At 48.9% G+C, this 26,733-nt stretch overlaps 1 protein-coding gene across 1 annotated transcript; it reads left to right on the forward strand.

Annotated features, from left to right (window-relative positions):
- ENO1 (enolase 1) lies at positions 1-25,113 on the forward strand. Its single transcript, XM_056865258.1, has 12 exons — positions 1-19; positions 6,357-6,447; positions 11,465-11,560; positions 13,996-14,054; positions 15,478-15,547; positions 15,954-16,087; positions 17,194-17,416; positions 20,134-20,331; positions 21,765-21,966; positions 22,619-22,727; positions 23,386-23,444; positions 24,908-25,113. The coding sequence occupies exons 2-12, from the start codon at positions 6,363-6,365 to the stop codon at positions 24,975-24,977; spliced, it is 1,305 nt and encodes a 434-aa protein (XP_056721236.1). The 5' UTR covers positions 1-19; positions 6,357-6,362; the 3' UTR covers positions 24,978-25,113.
- The last annotated feature ends 1,620 nt before the right edge of the window (positions 25,114-26,733 follow it).

Raw genomic sequence — 26,733 nt, forward strand, 5'->3', positions numbered from 1 at the left:
CTTCTTCCGTTAACCTCAGGTAAGTGGGGTGGAGGCAGTTTCTCTGCAGCCGCGGGTCTCTTCCCTGCAACCTGTTGCACGCAGATAGGAGGAGGGAAAATAATATTTGTTAAATTATTGCCCAAACACCATTTGCAAAACAAACCAAACAAAAAATCCCAGAAAAGGATGGGGAGTCTGGCTTGCAAAATATAACCCGCCCACAACTCTGCTGCGAAACTCTTGCATCGAAACGGACCGCAGGGCCGCGCTGGCTTCCTTCCCCACGCCTCTCTCCAAAAATCCCTTTTTTTGGGGGGGGGGCTCTGCACCATAAAGCTGCAAAGGGTTTTTCCAGTCAGGTGGCTTCCAGGCGATGCGTCTTGGGCCCTAAAAGGAGGCCCGTGCATCCGAGCAAGCAAGCAGGAGAGGCTCTAGAGCCTTTTCAGGAAGAAGTGTGTGTGTGTGTGGGGGGGGGGGTAAGTTGTTGGGTCGTGCAGTTCAGGTGAGGTCCAGGGATGCAAGCGTCAGGTGGGACAGGATGGCGCGCCACCTCTCAAAACCACGCGACAGGGGCAGGAACCAAGATGCTCTCTCGTGGTCCTTAACCCGCATCCCGTTTTCACCCGGCCCGGGGCGTTTTTCCATCTCTCTCCCACCCCCTAGCGGGCCGGTGCGTTTGGCGCTTGCAGGATGCTTGAAAGGACCAGCCCAGGGTGCGCGTGCGCCCTCTGCTCGCGCCCCTTGCGAATTGGCCTGGGTATGACTTGGCTGCGCCCTGACCTGGATGGCCCAGGCTAGCCTGATCTCGTCAGATCTCAGAAGCTAAGCAGGGTCAGCCCTGGTTAGTATTTGGATGGGAGACCACCAAGGATTACCAGGGTTGCTGTGCAGAGGAAGGCACTGGCAAACCACCTCTGTTCGTCTCTTGCCATGAAAACCCCAAAAAAGGGATCGCCATAAGTTGGCTGTGACTTGCCGGCACTTGCCCTGACCTGGATGGCCCAGGCTAGCCTGATCTCGTCAGATCTCAGAAGCTAAGCAGGGTCAGCCCTGGTTAGTATTTGGATGGGAGACCACCAAGGAAGTCCAGGGTTGCTGTGCAGAGGAAGGCACTGGCAAACCACCTCTGTTAGTCCTTTGCCATGAAAACCCAAAAATGGGTCGCCATAAGTCAGCTGCGACTTGACGGCATTTCACACACACACACACACACACACACATGACTTGGCTGCGCTTCCGCCTTCAGCCAGGCAGGAAGCTTGGGCCTTGGCATGCTTGCTTGCTGCGTGCCAAGTCGGCCTTTCACCAAACCAGGGCGAAAAGGGAGGGCAAGGGGGCTTTTTCTTGCACTCCATGAGCAGCTCCGAATGCCCCCCCTGGGTCTTTGGCATTCTGCCACATTCTAAGTAGCCCTGTAAGTGCCACCCTTGTAAAATGACACATGAGTCTGCTCAGCATTCGGAAAGTGCAAGAAAAGGTCTCCTTGCCTTCGCCCTGCAAGGGTGCCAGCCATGCTCACAGAGCTTCTGATTGAGGTTGCTGAGCAGGAAAGGGGGGTGGGAACTGGCGAGGGAGAGGTTAATCTTTTTAAAAAAAATCTGATGCATCTCCCAAATAAATCCTTCAGTTCACTGACACCTTCTCAGTTACTAGTTGCATGAGCAGTCCTGTGAATGCTGTAACTCACATTGTCCCACAGAAATGCCATGTAATGGCTATGGAAGAGCCAGCATGGTGTAGTGGTTAAGAGCTGTGGTTTGGAGCGGTGGACTCTGATCTGGAGAACCGGGTTTGATTCCCCACTCCTCCGCATGAGCTCATCTGGTGAACTGGATATGTTTCCCTCCTCTTCCACACGAAGCCAGCTGGGTGACCTTAGGCTAGTCACAGCTCTCTTGATTCCCCACTCCTCCACATGAGCGGCGGAGGCTAAGCTAGTGAACTGGATTTGTTTCCCCGCTCCTACACATGAGGCCAGCTGGGTGACCATGGGCTAGTCACACTCTCTCAGCCCCACCTACCTCCCAGGGTGTCAGTTGTGGGGAGGGGAAGGTGATTGTAAGCTGCTTTGAGTCTCCCTTAAGTGGCAGAGAAAGTCTGCATATAAAAACCAGCTCTTCTAAAAAAAGACCAAGGAGAGAGCAGGGACAGCTGGTGGGGAGGGGGGGAGGCAGTGTGGTGGGGGCAGCTTTTGTTCCCCGGGCTCATGCCTTTTCTGCTTTTGTGCCCTTCCATCTAAGGCCTACTTGGCATCACAGATTCATGCGTTGTTTTACAAAGGTGGCAGTTGCCGGGTAACTTAGAATGCAGCAGGAAGGAAGCGAGACCTTAAAGTCTGTGATTCAGGCTTGGCCCATCTGCCCCTCCCCTCCTGTAGCAGATACTCTCTGTTGCGTAGGAGGGTGTGCGGGCGGATCATCCTTGGTACAAGGAGAGTTTCAGCTAGGGATGGTTGCCACCTTCCTTTGCAGGAAGAGATTCTTTCCCTGGCCAAAATCGCTTCAGTTTGCAAGAGCTGTCTTTAAATGATGAAATTGGCACTCTTTGTTTAATGATTAATGGGGTGTGTTGTGCAGGACGCCTGCGCTTGGACCTTTCCCTCTTGCAACAGGAGCTGTCCTTTATTTCCCCATTTCCAAATATTTAATGTTGAATTCTTACTTTTGCTATCTAGGTCGCCTTCGTCCTTGGATCGGGCACAGTGCCAGTTCTAGTGGTGCCCGGAAGCAATATGTCTTAACATGAAAGTCAAAGTGGGTGAAGGGGAATTGGTTGGTGAGCTGTAGAAGATGGGGAAAAGGAGGCTGTAGCCAAATAGAGGCTAAGGAGATAATGGGGGGCGGGTAGAAAGGAAGCCTGGTTGAAGTCCTAAAATGTGCATTTTTTAAAAAAACAGCAATGAAATTTAATTTTCTTCTCTGGATGCTTCTATATTGCCAGAAGGAAAATATCTGGTGGGGGGGATCTAATTTTTGATCAAAATGAGCAGCTTGATCTTAAGAGGGGGCGAAAAATCTGTTTCCTCAGTAGCCCAGGGACATGTGGCAGAGGAAAGAAAAGGAGTCATCCTCGTTCCAGAGTCAATTCCCCCTTTTCTCTTACTAAAACTTTCTGTTACGTGAAGCTGCACTGCTGAGTCACAAGCAGCATGAAGCATCGTGAGGCAGGCAGGAAATTGTGACTCTTCTTTTCCTGAACCGCAGACGAAGGCATGAGTTGCTCCAGGGCCCTCCTGCTCCAGTTTTATGAAGATTCCAGAGTTAAGCCAGCAGGTGCAATGTTCTCTCCTGGCCATCTGTCTGGCTTCAACCCAACCTCCAGATTTATTTATTTAGCCTATTTTAGATTTGTATTCTGCTTCCCACCTTCCCCCCAGCAGGGACCCAAAGAGAAAACCAAAGAAAACTTACAGCGATGAACGAGGGAAGGAAAGCTTGAATGCTAAATGCTAATCTCCACCAGTTGGTTTTTCTGCCTTGCTGTAGGAACCCATGAAGCTGCCTTGTACTGAATCAGACCCTTGGTCCATCAAAGTCAGTATTGTCTACTCAGACTGGCAGCGGCTCTCCAGGGTCTCAGGCAGGGGTTTTTCACACCACCTATTTGCCTGGTCCCTTGAACTGGAGATGCTGGGGATTGAACCTGGGACCTTCTGCATGCCAAGTAGATGCTCTGCCACTGAGCTACGGCCCTTCCCAAGCTGACCTTTCAGGCAAAGAGCAGAAAGTCTCCCACCTCTGGGCACACCCAGGCCTTAAATGACTGTGCAGAAAGGAAATTGAGTGAGGTGCCACTCTCAGGCAGGGTCGGAGCCTCATTTTAAAGCATCCTCCTTGGGTCTGCTGTAGATAATGTGTGGTTCAGCCACAGCCCCCTTGGTTCCACAAACTCAACTCCAGCACCCCCTACCCTATCCAACAACACAGTTGAAGGAGCCCACCTCTAGCGCCCCCTGCTGCCCCCTTGCCTCTTAGTGCCCCCCCCCCGGTAATCCTACCGCCCCCCCAGGGGGTGGTATTTCCCACTTTGGGAACCGCTGAGCTAGACCAATAACGAGTACTGGGAATTGCCTTTTAGGACTGACTGCTGGGGGTGGGGTTGCATCTTTTTTTCCCCTTGGGCCTTTGAGAGGCAGGGGGGGGGGAAATGAAGCGTGAGTGTGTTTGGCCACCAGAACCAACAGGTTGAAATTAAATCAAAAGAGTTTCTGTCTAGACATTAGGAAGAATTTTCTAACAGCGGTTCCTCAGTGGAACAGGCTTCCTCGGGAGGTGGTAAGTGCTCCTTCCATGGAGGTTTTTAAGAAGAGGCTAGATGGCCATCTGTCAGCAATGCTGATTCTATGACCTCAGGCAGATCATGAGGGGGAGGGCACCTTGGCCATCTTCTGGGCACGGAGTAGGGGTCACTGGGTGTGTGTGGGGGAGGTAGTTGTGAATTTTTTGCATTGTGCAGGGGGTTGGACTAGATGACCCTGGTGGTCCCTTCCAACTCTGATTCTATCTTGCTCACCCTCCCAAGGAGCTCAAAGAGTGGTGTGTGACGGTATATCCTGCCCCCTTTTATCCTCACAACCACCTTGTGGGGTCTGTTATGGTGAGACAGCACAATTATAATTTAGTGAGCTGCTCTTTTTTGGGGCTTGATGGGGATTTGAACCCAGGTCTCCCAGTGTAACTGCTGCTCCACTGTGAATTGTCGCTTTATTGGATAACTTGGTGGGTTTTGGAGAATGCACTAAAGCAGGGGTTCTTAACCTGGGGTCCGTGAACTTGGATGGTTATTTCTAGTAACGTCTAAATGAAATTTAGCATAACTGCATTTCAGTATAATTGGTTTTTTTTTGTGATCTTATGTATTTTACTTTATGCATTTAGAAACATTATTCTGAGAACGGAGTCCGTAGGCTTCGTCAGTCTGCCAAAGGGGCACAGAGAACCCCTGTACTAAGGAGAGCTGCTAGTAATCTCTGCTTTAAAGTCTTGTTGGTTTCTGCGAAGCATGGATGGTGCCTATTTCTGCTTGCTCTGGCTGGATAGAAGAGGAACATGCAGGGTCTTGCCTTGATGATCAGAAATCGTGCTTGTCCCCTTCCCGTTCGCTCTCACGCTCATTGAATTCCTTGTCTTAATACAATTCAGCAGCAGTATACTGTTAGGGAATAGGCGCTATCACAATGCTGTTTATACCTGCATTTTCTTTTGTTGTTTCTCTTTTAAAACATCGGTTTTCTTTAACCAATTGGGAGTTTTTGCTGCACGTGTGCGATCACGTTCTTGGTGCCATTTGGAGTTCTCTTCTCTCCACCCCCCTTGAGCCCAGGGCCAAAGAGAATAACTAGAGAGGCGGAGCAGAGGGGTTTAAAAGGAAGGGGATCCCAGCGTGGTTCTGAATGGCTGCAGTGTTGTAAGCAGGAAGGGGAGGGCCAGATGGGGAGGGCCCTCCTCAAGGTCGCCAGAGTAACATTGGCCCGGCTTCATTCACACAGCCTCATTAGGCGCCTGGGGGAATATGCAGTGAGTATCTGCCTTTGGGCAAAAAGTCGTAGGACGAGCATTTACAGAGCAGCTTTTGGACGTGCCACCTAAAACCTGTGTAGCAAATATCAATCCCCTTTACACCTTTTTTTTACACTACGTATCTCTAATATTTATACCGCGCCCAACAGTGGCAAACAAAATGCGAGAAGCAGGCTCGTTTTCTGTAATTTCCAAATGTCTTCTTGGACAGCCTTGCAAATAAGTCAGATGGACTTACTCTAGTGCGCACTGGTATTTAGTTTTTTCCCTTGATCGGCCTGCCCACTTGTAACTCTGAGCAGGCGAGGAATGTTTCGGCTGCAAGTTATTAACCCTTGAGGGTTGAATACATGAGGCTGCCTTATACTGAATCAGACCCACAGTCCATCAAAGTCAGTATTGTCTACTCAGACTGGCAGCATCTCAGGCAGAGGTCTTTCCCATTACCTACTTGCCTGGTCCCTTTAACTGGAGGTGCCCAGGATTGAACCTGGCACCTTCTGCATGCCAACCAGAGGCTCTACTGCTGAGCCACAGCCGCTCTTCTGCAGGGCAAGCAGATTTTTAAAACCTGCCTTGGCATCAGTCCCATGTCCCTGCTCCCATCCTTTGCCCCCCCCCCCTTGTAGAGGACTGCATCCACCAGCAAGCATTGCTGTGAAGGCTGGCTTTCAAATACTGAGTTGCAGGCATTGGCAGGGAGAATTAACATCATAACTCCAGCTGGGTTGTGGCTAGTGGGAACGGCATCTAGAGGACTGCTTGGTTTGGAAAAGAAAGGCATGAAATGCGTCCACCCGCTCTCTGGGTTACTGGTTCATTTCCGCTTAACCCCGTCTTGCTTTCTCTCCACAGGCAAACATGTCCATTTATAAGATCCACGCTCGTGAAATCTTGGACTCGCGTGGGAATCCCACCGTTGAGGTAGACCTGTACACCAGCAAAGGTGAGAGAGCTCTGGTCGTTGCCTCCGTGTCCTGTGGGCTTCCTAGTATCTAACCGGCCACTCTTAGAACCGGAACACAGGACTGGTCTGATCCTGGACTAAATCCCTCAGGCGGCTTCTGTGTTCCTTAAACCTCAGTGTGCTTGTGCTGTGACGCTACCTGCGTGCTGGTAGCGTGACGTCTTCCTAGCTGGGAGATATCGGGAGGAAGGCCTCTTTCTGTGAGCAGTCTGGCTGTCTATTGGTGAAAACGGAGCTGGGTTGGGTGGGTGGCTCTTCTTTGATACAGCAGGATGAAAGAATGAAACCCTCCCCCCCCCATTCTAAAGGAAGGTTTTGCAAGCCTTGGCCTGGAAGCCAGACATTGCTTGTGTTGTCGTCCCCCCCCCCCCCCAAAAAAAAGTCTTCGGGCATGTTTAGAGGACTTGGGAGAAGGGTGTCCAATGGCATTGGCCATCAGAGAAAAGAAGAGTTGCTGGTGTAGTGCCAGCGTGGTGTAGTGCTTAAGAGCTGTTGTTAGGAGCAGCGGACTCTGATCTGGAGAGCCGGGTTTGATTCCCCACTCCTCCACCTGAGCAGCGGAGGCTAATCTGTTGAACTGGATTTGTTTCCCCACTCCTACACACGAAGCCAGCTGGATGACCTTGGGCAAGTTACAGCTCTGTTAGAGCTCTCTCAGCCCCACCTACCTCCCAGGGTGTCTGTTGTGGGGAGGGGAAGGGAAGGTGATTGTAAGCCGGTTTGAGTCTCCCTTAAGTGTTAGAGAAATTTGGCATGTAAAAACCAACCCTTCTTTAAATCTTATTTTTTTAATTATGTGGTAAAGGGTTTTGAACGAGCACATGAGGACATGGGAAAGGTTGGGGATCTATGAAGGGCTGTGTGTATGTGTGTGTGTGTATCAAGGTAAGTTGTGGCCGTTTGCCAAATAGCATTTTGAAGCGTCCAGATAAAAATAAACACACTCTCAAGCTGCTGAGAACAGAGTTGGTGTGTTCCTGCAGCCCTGCCTGATGGATTGCGGCCAGTTGCTTCTCGCTTAGTGTCTTGGAGGTGGCCAGATTGGCAACCTGATAGGCTGGAATCGGCTGAGACCATTTTGCTTTTACAGTTGGGGAGAAGGGGTCTGAGTTGGGATACAGTCACATATAAATGCACCAGACTGGGTTCCGGCTGGCTCAAGACCTCTGGTGCTGGGCCGACAGTATTTTTTATTGCTGTTGGAGAATAGGGGAAGAATCACTGCGATGTTCACTTTATTGCCTTTTCTCTCTTCTCTTTCTCCCCCCCCCCCCAGAAAGAGGGAAGAGGAAACAGGCAGCCAGCTCTGGACATGTATGGCTGAACTGGTGCCTATGGAGGGAGTGGGGAGCAAACCAGATCTCTGGGAGGAGATACTTAAGATGCCCTTGGAAAGTGATACATACATTTGCAAGTCTGTAATAAGAGCAGTATTAGTACCAAAGGTCCAGGAATTTATTCTAGAGGCCAGGACATTCCTGGATACAAATAAAAATGCAAGTCTTATTTCAGAGCTTACAGGACGGACGCTAATATCTGGGGCAATCTTGGATGGGAAGGTCTGTGTTGCAGGCCCCTTCTTGGGCTTTGTTCCTAAGAATAGCAGTTGGGGAGGGAAACTGGTTTCTTGAATGTGTCCTGTAGGTCATGGGCTCACAGTGTTGCTTTCAGTGGGAGGACGCTCCCTGCGTGAAGAAAACTGGCACATCAAGAGAGAGGCTGCTGACATGCTTGCTTTCTGTGTGCTGAGAGGTTTACGTTTGCATGGGGAAAACGGTCGATCGTGAGTGTCCGCTGGCAGAGGTGTGCTTTAAGAGAAGCCATGACAGTTTCAAACACGCCAGGCCTGTGTAGAAGGAGAGTGTGCGATTGCTACAGGGAAAGAGCGTTATCAGGCACGTGTTGCAAACTTTGGACTGTGTACCAATCAGTGCCTATATCAAATTCCAGTCTAAGATTGGGCTTGGAAGCAGCAGTGCAAACTTGAGGCGCTTCTGAAACAATAGCTGGAGAGCCCCTGGGCCTGGCTGGGGCATAGTCAGGCCTGTTCACTAGAACAGCAGGCAAGAGTCAACACCCCTATAAGACTGGGGGGGGGGGAGGAGGTTGCACATGTAGTGGAGAGGGGCTGGCCTGTACTCTGCCCTTCTGGTTGGCTAGAAAGATAGGTAACCAACCCCTCTGCAATCCTTTGAGGAGCTGTCAGCGGCCTCTCACAGAGATCCAAATTCTCAATTAGAGGTAAAGGTAGTCCCCTGTGGAAGAATGGGGTGACGTCACATCCCGACGTGTACTAGGCAGACTCTGTTTACAGGGTGGTTTGCCAGTGCCTTCCCCAGTCATCTTCCCTTTACCCCCAGCAAGCTGGGTACTCATTTCACCAACCTCTGAAGGATGGAAGACTGAGTCAACCTTGAGCTGGCTACCTGAAACCAACTTCTGTCGGGATCGAACTCAGGTCGTGAGCAGAGCTTGGACTGCAGTAATGCAGCTTACCGTACTGTAGCTTACCACTCTGCACCATGGGGCTCCTACATTCTCAATTACCATCAACCAAAAGAACCACCTTTACTTCCATCCTTGGCCCTAGGGGCCTGTAAATCAGGGAGGCTTGCAGTTTACCTATTCGTCTGGGGGCTGGTTCAAGGTGGGAATCACCTGCCAACTGCATGTCCAGCCAGGCAATGGCCTTGCCGGCTTTTTTGAAACATGGGGCAGGTGTCACATTGGAGGAACAGCACCCAGAAGAGCCACAGGTGGCACGCCGTAGAGCCCTTGAGCATCGCTGCTGTAAGCGGGGGCTGAAATTGGAACGATGGGTGTCCACCTGAAGCACACGCCTTACAAAAGCCTTCTTGAATCCCTGGCGTAGGATGGAAAAGAGTTCTTCAGTGAATAAATTGCAGTTTCTGTGTCACCAGGGGCGTGTCCACCTGTGCTTCCATGTGATGCCAGGCTCTGTTCACCCAATAAGAATGTCCTCGTGTTCTTTCTCCCCCCCCCCCCAAGTTACTGTGCTGCACGCCATTGAGGCTTTGTGGCTGAACAGGAAGCTGCCAGTATCTCCCTTCCTCTGCAAGATTCTTTCCTGCGGGGCCCATGAAGGGAAACCGTCTAATTTGGCTCCATGATGCAACCAGAGAGCAGTTCTGCTATAATTGGGGTTGCCCTTCCGCAGGCCCTCTGACCTGTCTCCTGTGCTTAGGAAGCCTCTTCCTTCCCCTCTCTCTGGCCACCGTCCTTTGTCGCCTGCTTATAAGATCGGACGCTTTCTTTGTGTGGAACAGGAACCCGCTTGGGCCGCCCAGTGAGCACGCACAAAGAGAGTTGTGAGCTAACAGGGCAACTAACTAACTTTGCTTTATGTTGTGATCTCCTAATGAGGCTCCAGTCTGGCTGGGCATGGAGAAAAGTGGGCACTGGACCACAGTGGAGAGCTCTGGTCTAATAAGAGCCATCCCTCCGACCAGCGAGAATCCTGTCCCCCCAAGGTCGTTTGCATACAGGAGCTTTTCAGAAGTAATTATTTGTCCTGGCAGAAGACAAGGGGTGCCCGGAAGACCCATATTGTGGGTCAGTGTGGTGCAGGGGATAAGAGCGGTGGTTTGGAGCAGAACCGGGTTTGATTCCTCACTCCTCCACATGAGCGGTGGAAGCTAATCTGGTGAACTGGATTTGTTCGGCATATAAAAACTAACTCTTCTTCTTGTTCAAATCACAGAACGAGGAGAGGGAACAAGAGGGGGCACCTTTCTAGCAGAAGGGAGCTAGTCACAGCTCTCTCAGCCCCATCTGCCTCACAGGGTGTCTTGTGGGGAGGGGAAGGGAAGGTCATTGTAAGCCGGTTTGATTCTCCCTTAAGTGGCAGAAAAAGTCAGCTTATAAAAACCAACTCTTCTTCATCAATCTGCTTGGTTAGATGTTTGAAGTGGTCCATTAAGAAGCGTGGCGTATATACATAAGGGTGCAGGGCAAACTTCGAAATCGCTGCAAAGCCCGTAGCCCATTCTGCCAACCTGCATGTACCCTTGTTGGTAACCTGTGGCACATACATGATATAAACGTCTCTGCACCACAAATTAGGAACCCAGGTGCATGCAGGTTAGTAAACGTGTGTGAATCACTGACCTTGGCCTAGACACTGAACATGCGTCTCTTGCTTCGTTTATGTGCCTCCCCTGGAGGCAACTCTGAGGCCTGGTCTGTGTGCGCAGCGGAGCTGGGGAGGGAGTAGAATTCTGAGGTGACAGAATGGAGGTGTACCCCTGAGGGCTGCAGGTAAGAAGGTCACAGTTTTACTTCCCCTGTATGTGGACTCCCTGCAAATAGAAAAAAAAGTTAACACAGAAAGGTTCTAGCCTGACTTTTCACATGCAGCGCTAGTTTCCTACATTTAAGGAATTGGTAATGTGAGAGCCCCGTGGCGCAGAGTGGTAAGCTGCAGTACTGCAGTCCAAGCTCTGCTCACGACCTGAGTTCGATCCCGCCGGAAGTCAGTTTCAGGTAGCCGGGTCAAGGTGACTCAGCCTTCCCTCCTTCCGAATCTCGGTAAAATGAGTACCCAACTTGCTGGGGGTAAAGTGTAGATGACCGTGGAAGGCAATGGCAAACCACCCTGTAAACATAGTCTGCCTAGTAAACTTCTTGGTGTGACGTCACCCCTTGTGTCAGGAATAGCCCACTGCTTGCACAGGGGACTACCTTTACCTTAATGTGGGGGAACTTTAAAAATGCAGTCCGTTACCTCGTTGTCCGCAGTGGGGAGGTCCGTTCTACCACCTCACAGTCGCCTCTTTCCGCAGCGCATCAGGTATTCGACAGGCCTTGGGTGCTAAGCTTCTCGTTCACAAGAGGGAGCGAGTGAACAGTACTGTTATGGTTCGGGGCCAGAATATCAAGCAGTGCAAGAGCACGTTGTATGGTCCTCCTTGGGGAACTCCTCTCCCACTGCCCCCATTTTTACAGCATTAACACCTTCCTTTTTTTTCTGGCTCAGGTCTCTTCAGAGCCGCAGTTCCCAGCGGTGCTTCCACCGGCATCTACGAAGCCTTGGAACTGCGGGACAATGACAAGACTCGCTTTCTGGGCAAAGGTGACGTCCTCCTTCCAAAGCAGGGGTGGTACCCTGACCTGTACTTATCTCTCCCGGCCTGCTTTTCTGCTCTTCTCCAGACACTCCTTCATGGCTCGCTTTGCTCTTTGGCGTCTGTGGTCTCAAACGGGCAGGGATTAAGAACTCTTTGGCACAAGTGGTGGTTTGGAGAGGTGGACTCTAATCTGGAGAACCGGGTTTGTTTCTCCACTCCTCTGCATGAAGCCAGCTGGGTGACCTTGGGCTAGTCACAGCACTGATAGAGCTCTCTCAGCCCCACCTACCTCAGGGTGTCTGGTGGGGAGGGGAAGGGAAGGTTGATTGTAAGCCGGTTTGAGTCTCCCTTAAGTAGTAGTGAAAGTCGGCATATAAAAACCAACTCTACTTCAAATCACAGAATGAGAGGGAACAAGTTGGGGCATCTTTCTAGCAGAAGGGAGCCCAAGGCAAAGCCAGTTGGCTGAAACTCTACTGTTACTATTAAATGATATAACGAAGGGAACGAGCAGTGCCCAGGAAGTCCCTGCCCTGGTTCTATTCTGGTACCTGCCATGGGCTCCCTTTATGGCTGTGAGTTCAAAGCATGGTTTCACATCCGAGACTAAGGCCAGAACTTAACCATGGGGAAGGGCCGTGGCTCAGTGGTAGAGCCTCTGCTTGGCATGCAGAAGGTCCCAGGTTCAATCCCTGGCATCTCCAGTTAAAGGGACTAGGCAAGTAGGTGATGTGAAAGACTTGCGCCTGAGACCTGATTCAGTAGAAGGCAGGTTCATGTGTTCAACCATGGCCTAGCCTTTCAGTGGTTAACGTTGAGGAAGCCAACCACAACCAAATATATTGCCGTAGGACCAGTGGCTTCTCATAGTCAATTCCTGGTTGAGTATCTTGGCTTCTCTATCTATTTTTGTAGAGAAGTGTTGGTGTGCCACTGGTCTCCCAACTATGTGTCCATCTCTCCTGTCTGCTGTCCAAGGGAGAACGTTGGCAGCCTCCCAGGTGTTCTGTGCTTGCAGTTGGCTTGCTTTATGGTTCGGATCATCATCAGAACTGAAGTTTAGCAGTCGAGCAAACGGCTTGCGTAAAGGATGCCCCAAGACCAATCTTCAGTTGAAGGAGGATCTATGATAGGCCTCAGGAGTTTCTTGCCTGAGGCTCCAGAGAACTGCTTCCAATCAGAGTAGACACTGCGCTATATAGACCAATAACGCGACTTCGCACAAGGCAGTTTCGTTTGTTCCCAAGAAACCTTGGGAAATGTATTGCTGGGCGGGTGATGAGAATTCTGTTCCTTTTAATTTCCCGCCTGGAGTACCTAGAAGCACAAGGATATAAACTCTTTCGATGTACAATGCAAAGTTCTCCATTATTATTTCCAGAGTCTCATTGCTGCTTTGAATAGTGTTGAATGTTGCTAGTCAAGGATTTGAAAGAGGCAGAGAATGAGTCCATCCATCTCCTCCCCCCCATCATCTGTTCATAGAGGAATCAAATGCAAATATTCCCACCACCATTCCCCCCCCCCGCGCAAATATGGCTTAAGGCGCAGGCCCAATTCAGACAGCACACCAAACCGCAGTGGGAACTTCCTTTTTTTTAAAAATGGTTTGCAATCCGCCAGGAAACCAAGGATTGAAACTGAAGTGGGTTGGTAAATGGTGACTGTGTGTGCCAACCGTGGTTTGGCACGATATCGGAATTGACAAACCAGAGCTTGGGCCTCTAGGCTGCTTCTTGGGGCTGAACAGCTGAGGATGGCGAAGCAGATAAATGACTAAACAGCAGTTTGCCTGAGCGTTGGGAACATCCCACCCTGGCCCAGCTTCTGAGCTGCTGTTAGTTTGAATCTCAGTTTGGCCTGATGTCCGAGTCATTATCCCTCCCTGGTCAGCAGAATGTTGGCCAATACGCATCTACTTTTATTTTCTGCTTTTTATTGCATTGCTGATCATACCCGAAGACGCTCCGCGTCCTTTCGCTCGTGCCTGCGTCCCTTTTTTCCTCCCTTGCATGGTCTGCTTTTGTGGTCTCTCGTGGGCATTCATCTGTCTCCTTTTTTTCTTCTCTTCCCTCGGCCACTTGGTTTCCGTCAGGCGTCTCCCGAGCCGTTAAATATGTTAACGAATTCCTGGCGCCAGCGTTGTGTACTCAGGTAACGGATGCGCGCTTGTGGTGCGCTCCAGCCCTCCAGGCGGGCGCCTTCCCTGTGCATGGTCTTTCCAACTAACCTCTGAGCAGGCATTCCTAGACGATGGCTGTTCCTGTCCCTCGTGACATAATTGGGCTCACCGAAAACAATCATTGGGCTTGGTGAACTTTGCTTTGGAGGGCTTGGCGGTTGCTGGGGTTGTGATAGCTACCCCCAAGCGATCCTCTACTAATGCCTGCTTTTGCCTTTGGTGGACTGGATCAGTGATCGATTTGCTTGTTCCTTCCAGGTGTCTCAAAGGCTGTTGAGCACATCAATAAAACTATTGCACCTGCACTGGTTAACAAGGTAGGAGCCCTCCTTATTTTACTAACTGCGCTCAGCTGTCAGCTGGTGGAAGCTTTTAACTGGTTTTGTGCTTTGCCCGTATCTGCTCAAAAAACGGCACATGGTGTTCTACCATCATTGAATGGCTTGTTTTCTGTGCCTCCTGGAAAAGAGCCACGGAAGGGTTGTGTGCATGTGAATGTGTATTCCCGGGTGTTGCAGAAATGGCGAGAAGGTGCATGAAGGCAGCAGCTGAGGCAGGAAGATACCTGCCATTTTTTTTTTTAGGTCTCAAAACTGATTCAGGAAGAGCTTCTTCCTTGCCTTCCTGTTTGCTTTCCCCTTCATAATCGAATTGGTGGTGAGTGAACTGGAGTTAGTCCATGCAGCAGTTCAATCTGATTCTGGTCCTTAAGGTTGCTGTGGCCTTGGCTCAGCGGTAGAGCATCTGCTTGGCATGCAGAAGGTCCCAGGTTCAATCCCCGGCATCTCCAGTTAAAGGGACTTGGCAAGTAGGGGATGTGAAAGACCTTGAGACCCTGGAGAGCCTTGAAGAAGGGCTGTGGCTCAGTGGTAGATCACCTGCTTGGCATGCAGGAGGTCCCAGGTTCAATCCCCAGCATTTCTGGTTAAAGGGGCTAGGCAGGTAGATGATGTGAAAGACTTCTGCCTGAGAACCTGGAGAGCCTTGGAGAAGGGCTGTGGCTCAGTGGTAGAGCATCTGCTTGGCATGCAGAAGGTCCCAGGTTCAATCTCCGGCTTTTCTAGTTAAAGAGACTAGGTGATGTGAAAGACCTCTGCCAGAGAGCCGCTGCCAGTCTGAGTAGACAATACTGACTTTGATGGACCAAAGGTCTGATTCAGAAGAAGGCAGCTTCATGTGTTCATGTATTGTACATGTGATGGCAATTAATAACAATATAGGTAGTTCTCATGAGCTCTCGAAGCATCCCGCTTTGAGTTTTGAGCGCAAGACCCCAGTACTCAGGCACACGTGCTGTTGAGCTAGCCACGTTGTAATGTTCAGTGCTTGGCCAACTTAGGACTGGAAAGGCCAGCGTGTGCAGCGGAAAGCAAGTCCAGTGTGTGGAACAGAAGAGAGTAGCGTCAGTTAAGAAAATAGAAGCTGGCTACTCTTGATCAAACCTGTAGTCTGATTTTCATTAAAGGGAGAGCTGGTCTTTAAAAGGGACTTGCATCATCTGTGCCCAAGTGTCACCTTGATGGCGGGTGGGTCTGGTAACTAGACCCACAGAATCTGGGAAAGAAAACAGCCCACTCCATCCCATTTGGCTGAGCGTTCTTCATCTAGTCCTGAAAAGAGAACTGAAGCTGAGATTGAGGCAAGCGGCTCAGGGCCAGGATGATTCTTGAATCTTACACTGTATAGAGACGTTGGTGTCTTACCTACTAGGGATCCCTCTTTTAACTCTTCCCCCTGCAGAACATAAGCGTTGTGGAGCAGGAGAAGATTGACAAGCTGATGCTGGAGATGGATGGGTCAGAGAACAAATGTAAGTATTTGTCTTTGGGCTGCAGTTCTGTGTCCTGGGGTTAAATGTAAAAATACCCCAAAACCTCTTGGTTCATTTGGTTTAAGCTCCTCTTGATACTGCTACTGGAAACAATTGACTTAAAAAAAGCATCTCCCCTGTCCACTGGCCATGTTGCCATAGAATCTATGTCTTGTTCAGAGATGTAAAACCCCTCCCTTAGCTGACTAGTGGGGTGCATTTCAACAGAGTCTGCCCAAAGGGGATTAGTGAAACATTTTTTAAGACAGGAAGAGTGCTTCCTTTGTGTTGTTGTTTTTTTAATCTAATTTTTAGGTGGTGCATGCTGGCACTGTCTTGGAAGAGGCATTGTCTCTTCTGTGAATGCAACTGGCAAAACTGTCTTTTCTCCCTTTCCGTATTTCAGCTAAGTTTGGTGCCAATGCCATTCTGGGTGTCTCCTTGGCCGTGTGCAAAGCCGGTGCCTCTGAGAAGGGCGTCCCCTTGTACCGCCACATCGCCGACTTGGCTGGGAACCAGGAAGTCATTCTCCCAGTCCCTGTAAGTGTCCTTTGCTCTGTTTTGGGGATGAGTCCTGGTCTAGGCAGGCAGTAGAAACGAGTTGGTGCAAGGGTGTGGAATAGGCAGTACCATTCCAGGCTACAGGTGTGGTGGGGACATATGCCATTTTTAATGACCTCTATGTGCTGAGCGTCTCTTGCCTTGAAAGCCCTATAGGGTTGCCATAAGTCCGCTGCAACTCAACGGCCCTTTACACACATGCATATGTGAATGAAGTGAGCACAGTGGGGTATGCTCTCCTTGAGCATAACTGTTCAGATTACTCAGATTAACTATTCAAGCTATTGTGATTTACTTTCCACAGAACCTTCTGATGTTAAGAATATCTTAAATACTTAAGTAAAAATTGAGGATAGATACTGAGTGGCTAACACAATGACTGCTGGAACCATTTTGCTGGCATTTAAAATCAAGTAGCATCAGTGGAATGTAGAATGTGGAACTGGTACTGGCCTTCCTTCATGGTTCTGGTATTGTTTATGTGTTTTTATTGAATTATTTTAAAAAACTGTACATGGTTTTAATTGTGTTAATGTTTTCATGTGCGCCTTCTTGGGGACCCTGATTGGGTGGAAAGGTGGCATAAAAATGTTCTAAATAAATATATTGAGTTGCTGTACGCAGCTCTGGAAAAGAAAACCTTATTACAACAAATGACTTTTGACACAGTGGCATGTGCCTAGAATAGCATGTATGTGTTGTGCCGTCAAGTCACTTCGACTCCGGCGACCCTATGAATCCACGTCCGCCAAAACGTCCTATCCTTAACAGCCTTGCTCAGGTCTTGCAAATTGAGGGCTGGGGCTTCCTTTATTGAGTCAATCCATCTCTTGTTGGCTCTTCCTCTTTTCCTGCTGCCTTCCACTTTTCCTAGCATGATTGTCTTTTCCACGGAATGGTCACATCTGAGAATAGTATAGTGCTGAGAAAGAGCCATTCTGATACAGTGACCAAGCGTGCCAGACTGAGAAGATCCAGATCCACATCCCACATGGCCTAGCTGTCTGTCTGAGGACAGCTGTTGGACAGCTGTCTTGTCTGAGGCTCACTAACAGACGTTGGACGTTCTCTCTCCCACCACCAAGGCCTTCAACGTCATCAATGGGGGCTCCCATGCCGGGAACAAGCTGGCCATGCAGGAGTTCATGATCCTCCCTGTTGGGGCCGAGAACTTCAAGGAGGCCTTGCGCATCGGGGCTGAGGTGTACCACAACCTGAAGAATGTCATCAAGGAGAAGTATGGGAAAGATGCGACCAATGTGGGTGACGAAGGCGGTTTTGCTCCCAACATCTTGGAGAACAAGGAAGGTAAGAGAAGGTCGGAGCAGGAGTTTGTCTGTAGCGTCCCCTGGTGCCTGATTCGGGCATGGCTGCGTTGCCCATGAGACTTGGGAAAAATGCACGGAGAAGAGATGCTCTTTGTTCTATGGTCTAAACTGGTCAGATTGAGTCCATGTTCAGTTTTGCTCATGGGGACACTTAAAGGAATCATACCAGACACTGACTCCTGTCTACCTGGTGTAAGTTTTACTTAGATATTTCCGTACCGGTTCTCCAAGCGGCGTTTGAAACAGGGTCCGGGACCCTATCTGAATGCAAACAAAACCATTGCACGAGTCAGCCCCACAACAGCCTGCAACAGAACCATCTTTTCCCCCCGCAATGTCAAACTCATGTCAATAGAAAGCAGTACAAACTCTACAGATTGTTCTAGGCTGTCTTGTGAAGCTGAAAGTCAGGGTGGAAGCACAGCACACAAGAAGGTGACCTCAGAGACTTGCCCAGCAGCCACCCAGGGAAGATTATTTACCTATTTACATTATTTGTAGCTCGCCCTTCTCACTGAGACGCAAGGCGGATTACGCTGTAGGTCAATGCAGTCAATAGGATGAGACATCTGATAAGCTATTGAACAGGGCTGTAGAGGTCTAGAACAAGGGAAGAACAAGGGAAGCATTCGATGTATGTTGAACAATGCAGAACATGGTAGAATGTAAGCAGAAACCAGTGCAGTGGAAGCCAGGCGACAATGGGGTTTGGATCTCCTTCCAAGCTGCTGAGTCTCGGCACAGACGCCCTCCTTGCCCAGGTTTCCTTCACCTTCTAAGGAGGACGGGGGAGCTGCTGGTGCCCAAAACTGCCCAGAGGAATGAAGCAAGCTCCTCCCATCTGCAGTGGAGGTGGGGGGGGGGCGCCTCGTGCAGGTCCAGCAGTTGAGGGTACAGAGGATGTGAAGGGTGAGCTGCTTTCGAGCAAAGTGGAATTCTGCTGACGGCCACTTCTGGGTTATTTTTAACCACCCAGCCAAGCTGAGCTACTGTAAAAACTGGCTGGGGTGCTGCAGCAGCTGCTTGTCTTGGGGGAAGGGCAGAGCTGACGGCCCCTCACTTCATGATCTGGTCGCATTTCCTGCCTTGCCCAGCCAAGGGGTGTGTACAGGTGTCCTGGCAGCCAGATGGTCCCTGTCTTAAATAGCTTCAAGTTACTGGGAAGAACAAGGGAAGCAGCAGCTGAAACTGTCCTGGGTGGGGCTGTGGAGGATTCCCTCTCTCACACCTTTTGGACCTGCCATGGGGTCTTGGCAAGCTGCTTGCAAGCAGAATGTGCTTCCCATCATTTCCCCTATAATCTCTAGTGGTCTGAATCAAGCTCTCTGGTTTGCAATATTTGGGGCACGAGGTGTAATGTGTGGAGGGGGAGCTAAATATACACTTAAGTGCACTATTTCGTTAATTCTTGCTACAGCCCTGTAAGGTAGCTCAGTATTGCTGTCATGCCCCTTCAGCATTTTCAACCCTCCCTCTAAGGAGCCCAGGATAATATACATAGTATTCTCTGTTTCAACCTCACAACAATCCTGTAAGGTAGGTTAGGCTGAGAGAATAACTCACCCAAGGTCATCCAGTTAGATTCATAACTGAGTGGGGATTTGAACTCGGGTTTCCCTGGTCCCCATTGACATGTTGGGGCCAAGCACGAGAATAAGTGATTTACCCAAGATCAACCAGCAAGGTCATCTTTGGAGCTGGGGTTCAGTTTTTTGGAAGCTTCATGATCTGAGGCACCTTCTTCCTCATATTTGAAATTTTTGGGGTCTATTACACCCTTTGGAAAATCTTTGTGGGGCTCTGTGGGGGGCGGGTTAAAGCAGAACCACCAGATTTGCAGCATAGCTGCAGATGACTCTCCTTACAAGAACCCCCAAGTTTGGTGAAGATTGGGTCAGGATGAGCTCATGGGATAGAGAAGCAACCACACTCTCCCTCCCTCTGAAAGAGTGCGTCCCCATCCTTTAATTTATCACTGGCCTGTTTGGGGTTGCCTTGGCACTCCGAACACTGATTTGAACCCAGAAAGTGTTGGAAGAGTTGCAATGTCTAGCATGCAAAGGAATTGAGAAGAAGACCCATCAGGGGGCGGGCAAGTGGTCAGCAAGTTAGGGCTGTAAGGTTAGATCTTTCCTCCCTTTTTTCACACCTCTTGTCTGTCCTTAGACTGATATTCTCAGGTCTAATTTCCTCCTTATTCTTGGAAGTTCTCTTCCCCCCAGCTAGAGGCTGTCTCTCAGCTTTCCTATCTAGAATGTAGTTTCCTAATAACCATTTAACTTTATCTTTAATCAGTGAGTCTTCCGCTTCTCTGCTTACTTAGCATACTCGGCCAACAGAAAGTCCCAGCCTTCTTTCTTGTTTCCTTTTCTTTAATGAAGTCCTTGGTCTTCCTGCTGTCCCCTTACAAAAAGCTTATACATGTTGTTGGACTTTGCTGTGAGCTCATGGGGTCTAGAAACTTTCCCTGTCTTAAAATAAAAGCCTAAATTCTGAAAATAGGTTTCTCTGTCCAGCTGAGCACATACTGATAGAGTAGAATAAACTAGTAAGTTGATGTATCTTAATGACTTTTTTCTTAGATGGTATATTTGAAGCTGCGTACCAAGATGAAGAAGAACATGCCATTCAAAATAACACAGATACAAAGTTTTTAAAAGTGGCTCTGGTTCTAGCACAGTTTCTCCCTCTTCCTAGCTCTGGAGCTGCTCAAGACTGCCATCAGCAAGGCTGGATATTCTGACAAGATCGTACTGGGGATGGACGTGGCAGCTTCTGAATTCTACCGTGAAGGCAAGTACGACCTGGACTTCAAGTCGCCCGATGACCCCAGCAGGTACATCACTCCTGACCAGCTGGCTGACCTCTACAAAGGCTTTGTCAAGAGTTACCCAGGTGAGTGCAGAGGCTTTGACATATTAGAGCACATGAACTATGGTATTAGTGTTGTACATATGCAGAATTATTCAATATAAAACCCAATTACACATATAAACTGCATATTATAAAGCAGAGGCTTTTAATTTCCTTTTAAAAGGAAAGAGCCTGGATATTCTTTGCCAGAGGCTTATGCTGTCTGTGTGTGTTTGGGTGGCTGCTAGTTTCCTGGAATTTTTTGGCTTCTTGCACGTGACAACTGTGTAAAGACCACTTTAGAAAACGCTTGTGACCGGTTGCCAGAGTCTTCCATGGCTGCTGCCCAACAACGACAGTTTCTCATCTAAGATTTTTTGCCATGAGGATTTAAAAGGGTCATGCTTCAGAGAAGCTAGGAACCCCTCAGTGCTAAAGCACAGTTTAAGGTGTAGTTTAAAGGCGGCCAACCACGCCCTAGCTTCAAGTAACATTTGGCCAAACTTGGAACGAAGAGTAACATCGAGGGGCATTTAGGAGTTTTCGTAAGAACTGAAGCAGTGGACTATCTATAGATTCATTGATGACTGTTATCCAGATGGCAACACCAAAGAGGATAATTGGGGTAATTTTCAGATTAAAACCTGAATCGCCCCTGGAATATATTTGCCACCTTTGGTGTGAAAAAAGTTGACAATAGCACCAACCCCAGGTTTAATTTTGTTGGACACTGCTTTTTGATGGGCATTCCAATTTAGGTTATGGGGAAAAAGAATGCCAAGGTAAACAAACTCCTTGACTTGGTCAACCTCAAAGCCATCTAATACCCAGTGAATTGATTGATTTTTAAAATTTGTATCCCATTCGATTCCAGCCGAAGCCAGGCTCAGAGCAGCTTACATCATAAAAACATCATTTACATATTACATATTGGCATGCAAAACTAATTTACAATTAAAGCCATAATTCCCTAAGCTCTACAATCTTAACTGGCACCCAGTTAATTAACACACAATCATAAGAACATAAGACAAGCCCTGCTGGATCAGACCAAGGCCCATTAAGCCCAGCAGTCTGTTCATACGGTGGCCAACCAGGGCCTCTAGGAAGCCTCCAAACAAGACGACTGCAGCAGCACCGTCCTGCCTGTGTTCCACCGCACCCAATATAATAGGCACGCTCCTCTGATCCTGGAGAGAACAGGTATGCATCATGCCTAGTATTCATTTTGACTGGTAGCCATGGATAGCCCCGTCCTAAGAACATAAGAGAGGCCATGCTGGGTCAGACCCAGGACCATCAAGTCCAGCAGTCTGTTCACACAGTGGCCAACCAGGTGCTTCTAGGAAGCCCACAAACAAGATGACAGCAGCAGCATCCTGTCAGATAATGCTGAGCTAGATGGAAAAAAGTCATTCTGTTAACGGGGCCAGTGTTTTTAAACATTATTTCTGCTTTGTGCCCCCGTTTCTCAGTGGTTTCCATTGAAGACCCCTTTGACCAAGACGACTGGGCCGCTTGGAAGAAGTTCACAGCCAGTGTGGGCATCCAGGTGGTTGGGGACGACCTGACGGTGACCAATCCCAAGCGTATTGCTAAAGCCGTGGAAGAGAAATCTTGCAACTGCCTGCTGCTCAAAGTGAACCAGATTGGTTCTGTCACAGAGGCTCTCCAGGCGTAAGTAGACACTGGGGGAAGGAAGGAAAAGGACTTGGGGAGGATGTGGTGGTGGATTGGTGCATTCGTGTGTTCAGGATCCTTTCTAGAAATGACTACCCCTGGTCAATAAGAGGCTCTGGGTGAAGGCAATGTACTTTAACCGGTCCCTTTTCACCAAGAAGAGCTGATGTTGCTTGAGAAAAGTCTTATCTACCCTTCTTGGATCCACTCTGCAGAATGAGGTTAGCATGATTGAACACATGAAGCTGCCTTATACTGACTCAGACGCTTGGTCCATGAAAGTCAGTATTGTCTGCTCAGACTGGCAGAGGCTCTCCAGGGTCTCAGGCAAGGGTTGGCCCTTGTTAGTACTTGGATGGGAGACCACCAAGGAAGTCCAGGGTCACTATGCAGAGGCAGGCAATGGCAAATCACCTCCGTTCATCCCTTGCCTTGGAAACCCTTCAGGGTCGCCATAACTTGGCTGCAGCTTGGCAACGCTTTCTACCACTTGGTCAGATGCCTTTTAGCCAAAGTTTCATATTCTTTCCAAACATGGTGCTTGGGGTTGATTTTGTATATGCAGGTGCCGATTATCCTAGGGCTTGGCTGCTTTCCTGAAATACGGCATACAAATCTTAACTTTTCTCTTATCCCTTCTCGCTTTCAGCTGCAAGCTCGCCCAATCCAATGGCTGGGGCGTCATGGTGAGCCACCGCTCCGGAGAGACCGAAGACACCTTCATCGCAGACCTGGTGGTTGGACTCTGCACTGGACAGGTGGGTGTTCTCCTGTTTTACAGGTTCCTTTCTTTTTTCTGATAGACCGGCAGGGGTCCATCGTAGAATAGGGGTGGGTCAGCTTGTGATGGCTGCTCTGTTCTCCATGCTGTGGTTAATGAGTGGGAAGGCCGCATCGCTGCCCTGCCGGGACCCCCTTTATAGGTGTGTGTGGAGCTGTCCGGCATTAAGAGTTTTGCAGATAACACAGGAATAGGTTAGAGAAGCTAAAGATGTCTCTGCTAAAATGCATTTGAGGTTATTAAGGATTACTTAAATCCCCAGTCTAAATACGCCAAAGCCTTATGCCGGCACTACAGCCTAAGAAGAGGCCCTGCTGGATCTGACCAGTGGTCCATCTAGTCCAGCATCCTGCCTCCCATAGTGGCCAACCTGGAGGGCCAACAACAGGGCATAGAGGCCGAGGCCTTCCCCTGATGTTCCCTCCTGGCTCTGTGATTCAGAGGTTGACTGCCTCTGAATGTGGAGGTTCCCTTTAGTCACCATAGTTAGTAGCCATTGATAGACCTCTCCTCCATGAATCTTCCCATTTTAAAGCGATCTGTGCTTGTGGCAAAGATTGACTTTGCTTGCAGGCGTTCTCAAACTCCTTTTTCCTGAAGTTTCTTGCGACCGACTGACTCGCTTCTCTTTCCAGATTAAGACTGGTGCGCCCTGCCGATCTGAACGTCTAGCCAAATACAACCAACTTCTGAGGTAAGGGCTGGTCTCCCGTATGGAGAATCGGGGCAAGCGGAAGAGGCAACGGAAGGGGACAGTCGGATCTCCCTGGGGAGAGAGTTTCAGAGCCTTCGTTCCCATGACCAAGAAGGCCTTCTCCCGGATTGCCACCCACCTAATCTCAGAAGGCGGGGTCACCCGAAGCAGGGCCACTGAACATGTCTGCAATATTCGAGCAGGTTCATCATAAGGGGTTAGGCCAGGGGTGTCAAACATAAAGCCTGCGAGTCAGTATGCAAATCTAATAAAAGATGGTATATATGTGGTATATAACCCCACAGACTAAGTAAAATCCATAAATCAGAAAACGACAGCTGTTGGTACTGTGATAGAAAACAATCAGATTTTATACACGTGGTGGAAATGGGAGAGAGCTATATCATTTTGGTCTGAAATGGTGAAATGTGTTTGTTAACGGTTGGAATGGAGGTGGATATTCCATGTAAACCCAAGATATTCTTGTTAAATCTGGTACCTAATCTAGCTAAAGATCAACTTTGTATGGTGTTACATATGATAACTGTGGCTAGAACGGCCTTTGCCAGTCACTGGAAACAAAAATCAACTCCAAAGATAGAGGAATGGCTGGTTAAAGTTAAAGAAATATATGTTTTCATTAAGCTAACAGCATATCAGAAAAATAGAGATACAATAAAGTTGGATGCGGTATGCTCACATACAATAAGTAAAATAGAGAATTTCATAAATAAGGGCTGGAAAGAGGAATGAGTTGCGCTCAGTAAGGACGTAATGATGAATATGAACACATAGAAATAAGCTGTAGCATGGGAGACTTGATCTTATTTTATTATGCGTACACACACACACACATATATATCACACACACATGTATTTATTTTATTATGTGTGTGTGTGTGTGTGTGTGTGTGTGTGTGTGTGTGTGTATATATATATATATATATATATTGTATTTTAAATTACGAAGACTGTCAGTAATTCTGCTTTTTTTAGTTGTTATTGTCATTTGTTTTTTCCCCCTGGGTTAAGGGGTCCTTCAGGAATGTTGATCCCAAACCATATAAGGCTTTGAAGGACAAGACTAGCACTTTTAAATGTGCCCAGAAACAAATTGGTAGCCGGTGTAGATAGGCCAAGACTGGAGTGATCTGGTCCCTACGACCGCTCCAGTCAACATCCCTAGCAGCTACATTCTGTACCAATTGAAGTTTCTGAATGCTTTTCAAGGGCAGCCCCAGGTAGAGCGCATATTCCGCCCAGCTGCTGCTCCGCGCACCTGTCTAGAAGCATCTAATCGCATCCTGTGAGATTCAACATTTTTTGTGGTGTGAGGAAATGCTTCTTCTGGTCTGCCCTGACCCTCTGGCCCCAGCAGCTTCATCATGCACTTCCCTGAGATTGTAGCAGCGCTGTGGGAGAGACTCCCCCCTTCAAACGCTTGTTGCTCTTCCCTTGTTTAGGATCGAAGAGGAGCTGGGGAGCAAGGCCCGCTTCGCTGGCAGGAACTTCAGGAACCCACGTGTCAACTAAAGCTCTCGGGGCTCAGGCGAGGCACCCCCCTCCTTCAGCGGTTGCAGTTGAAAGCACTAGTCACCTAATTAGAGATGCCCCCCACCACTAGACATGAAGGGCAGCTGATGGATCAAGACCCCTTTGCAGGTCCCCTCTCTAGATGATGACAACCTGGTGCCTGTCTTTTTCATCTCCTCCTCGCCCCCTTTCCAGTTTCAACCTGTGGCTTTTCAAAGCGCTTGGCTGCTTAACTTTTTTTGTGTGTGGACAGACCCTCTCTTGCCTCCACCCCACTACCCTTTTGGGGAGGGCTTTCATTTTTCCATGGTGAAAGCAAGAGGAAAAGAGAGAGAGAGTCCCAAGTGTTGCTGGACCACAGCTTTTGAAAGCTACTGCCATCTTCCCTTCCTGCTTAGGGGGAGGGGGCGTGCAAGTCCCCCTCCTGCTCCCTCCCCACCCCCTGCCCCCCTCCCCACTTAGTGTGTGAGGCCCTGTAACTTGCAGTGCCGCCTGAGGTACCTGCAAACTGAAAACAATAGTTCTCATGTGACGTAAATAAAAAAGATAAATCTTTGCGTGGCTTGGAGTTCTTCTTGGGATGGTGGGGTTGGGGCATTGTCTCTCCTCGTCCGGAGGTGAAGATGGAAGCCAAAATGGGAGATTCCCTCCCCTTACATGCTTTGTATGGCTTCATTTTCCCCCACTGAATAATGGGGTGATGTGAGGAGATACGATTGGTGTGTGCAAAATTCTCATGTGTGGTGACCTTGGTAATCTTCACAGTAGCCCTGAAAGGTAGGACAGAACTTGAATCGGGCTGACGGAAGAGTGACATGTCTTAAGGCCATCACATGAGTTCATTTGAGGTGAGGTCTGAACCAACAATTTCCTTACTCATCTTAGACACTCCAATGTACCACATCCTTTTGGCAGGCTGGAAACTCCAGTGTGCTTCAGGTGGAGTGTAAGTCTGAAAGTTCCTACCATCGACTTGAGGGTCAGTGGTAGAGCATCTGCTTGGCATGCGGGAGGTCCCACTTCAAACCCTGGCGTCTCCGAATGAAAAGGGTTATGTAGTAGGTGACGGGAAAGACCTGCTGCCAGTCCGAGTAGACGTCTGATTCAGAAATGGGCAACTTTGTGTGTGCAGAACGAATCATGGTTTGCCAGCATGGATCATTGGTTCATTTTGACAATAGATGATTAGGTTTTTGTCACCCATTAATTCAAAGGAGCTAGAAACTTGATGGACTGATGGTTTGATTCACTGTAAGGCAGCGTTATGTGTGTTCATCCCCTTGTATATGCACTTCTGCTTAGATGCGCTGGCAGGATTTATATGCTGTTCTAATTGTGCAAAAAAGGTTCACCGGAAGCCTTTTGCTCCAAGATTACGTGCATTAAAAAAAAATGGCAGTCTATTTGGGTGACTTTCATTCCACACACCCCAAATTTGGTAGTTTGGATCCTGTGCTAGCTTATAGCTATTGATGGTGGCTGGTTATTTTTTTGGGAGCTGTGCCTTTTTTTTTTGGGGCTTTGACAAATGCCAGCCTGTAGCCTGAGAGAAGATTGCTTGAAGGATGTTGGGTGGGTGGGAGAGGGAGGGCTTCCCTCCAGCACTCACTGCCTCATGCGGTTTTTATTTTATCCCTGACGGGCTGCTTGAGAGGGAGGAAAGAAGACAAACTACCCCCTTGATTTCCTCTAATGATTGTTTTTACTAGCCTTTTGGTTTCAGCAAATTTTAAATACCCGTAGCTTCCAAGCTGTT

The sequence above is a fragment of the Euleptes europaea genome, chromosome 19 (genome assembly GCF_029931775.1).
Source record: "Euleptes europaea isolate rEulEur1 chromosome 19, rEulEur1.hap1, whole genome shotgun sequence".
Lineage (NCBI taxonomy): Eukaryota > Metazoa > Chordata > Lepidosauria > Squamata > Sphaerodactylidae > Euleptes > Euleptes europaea.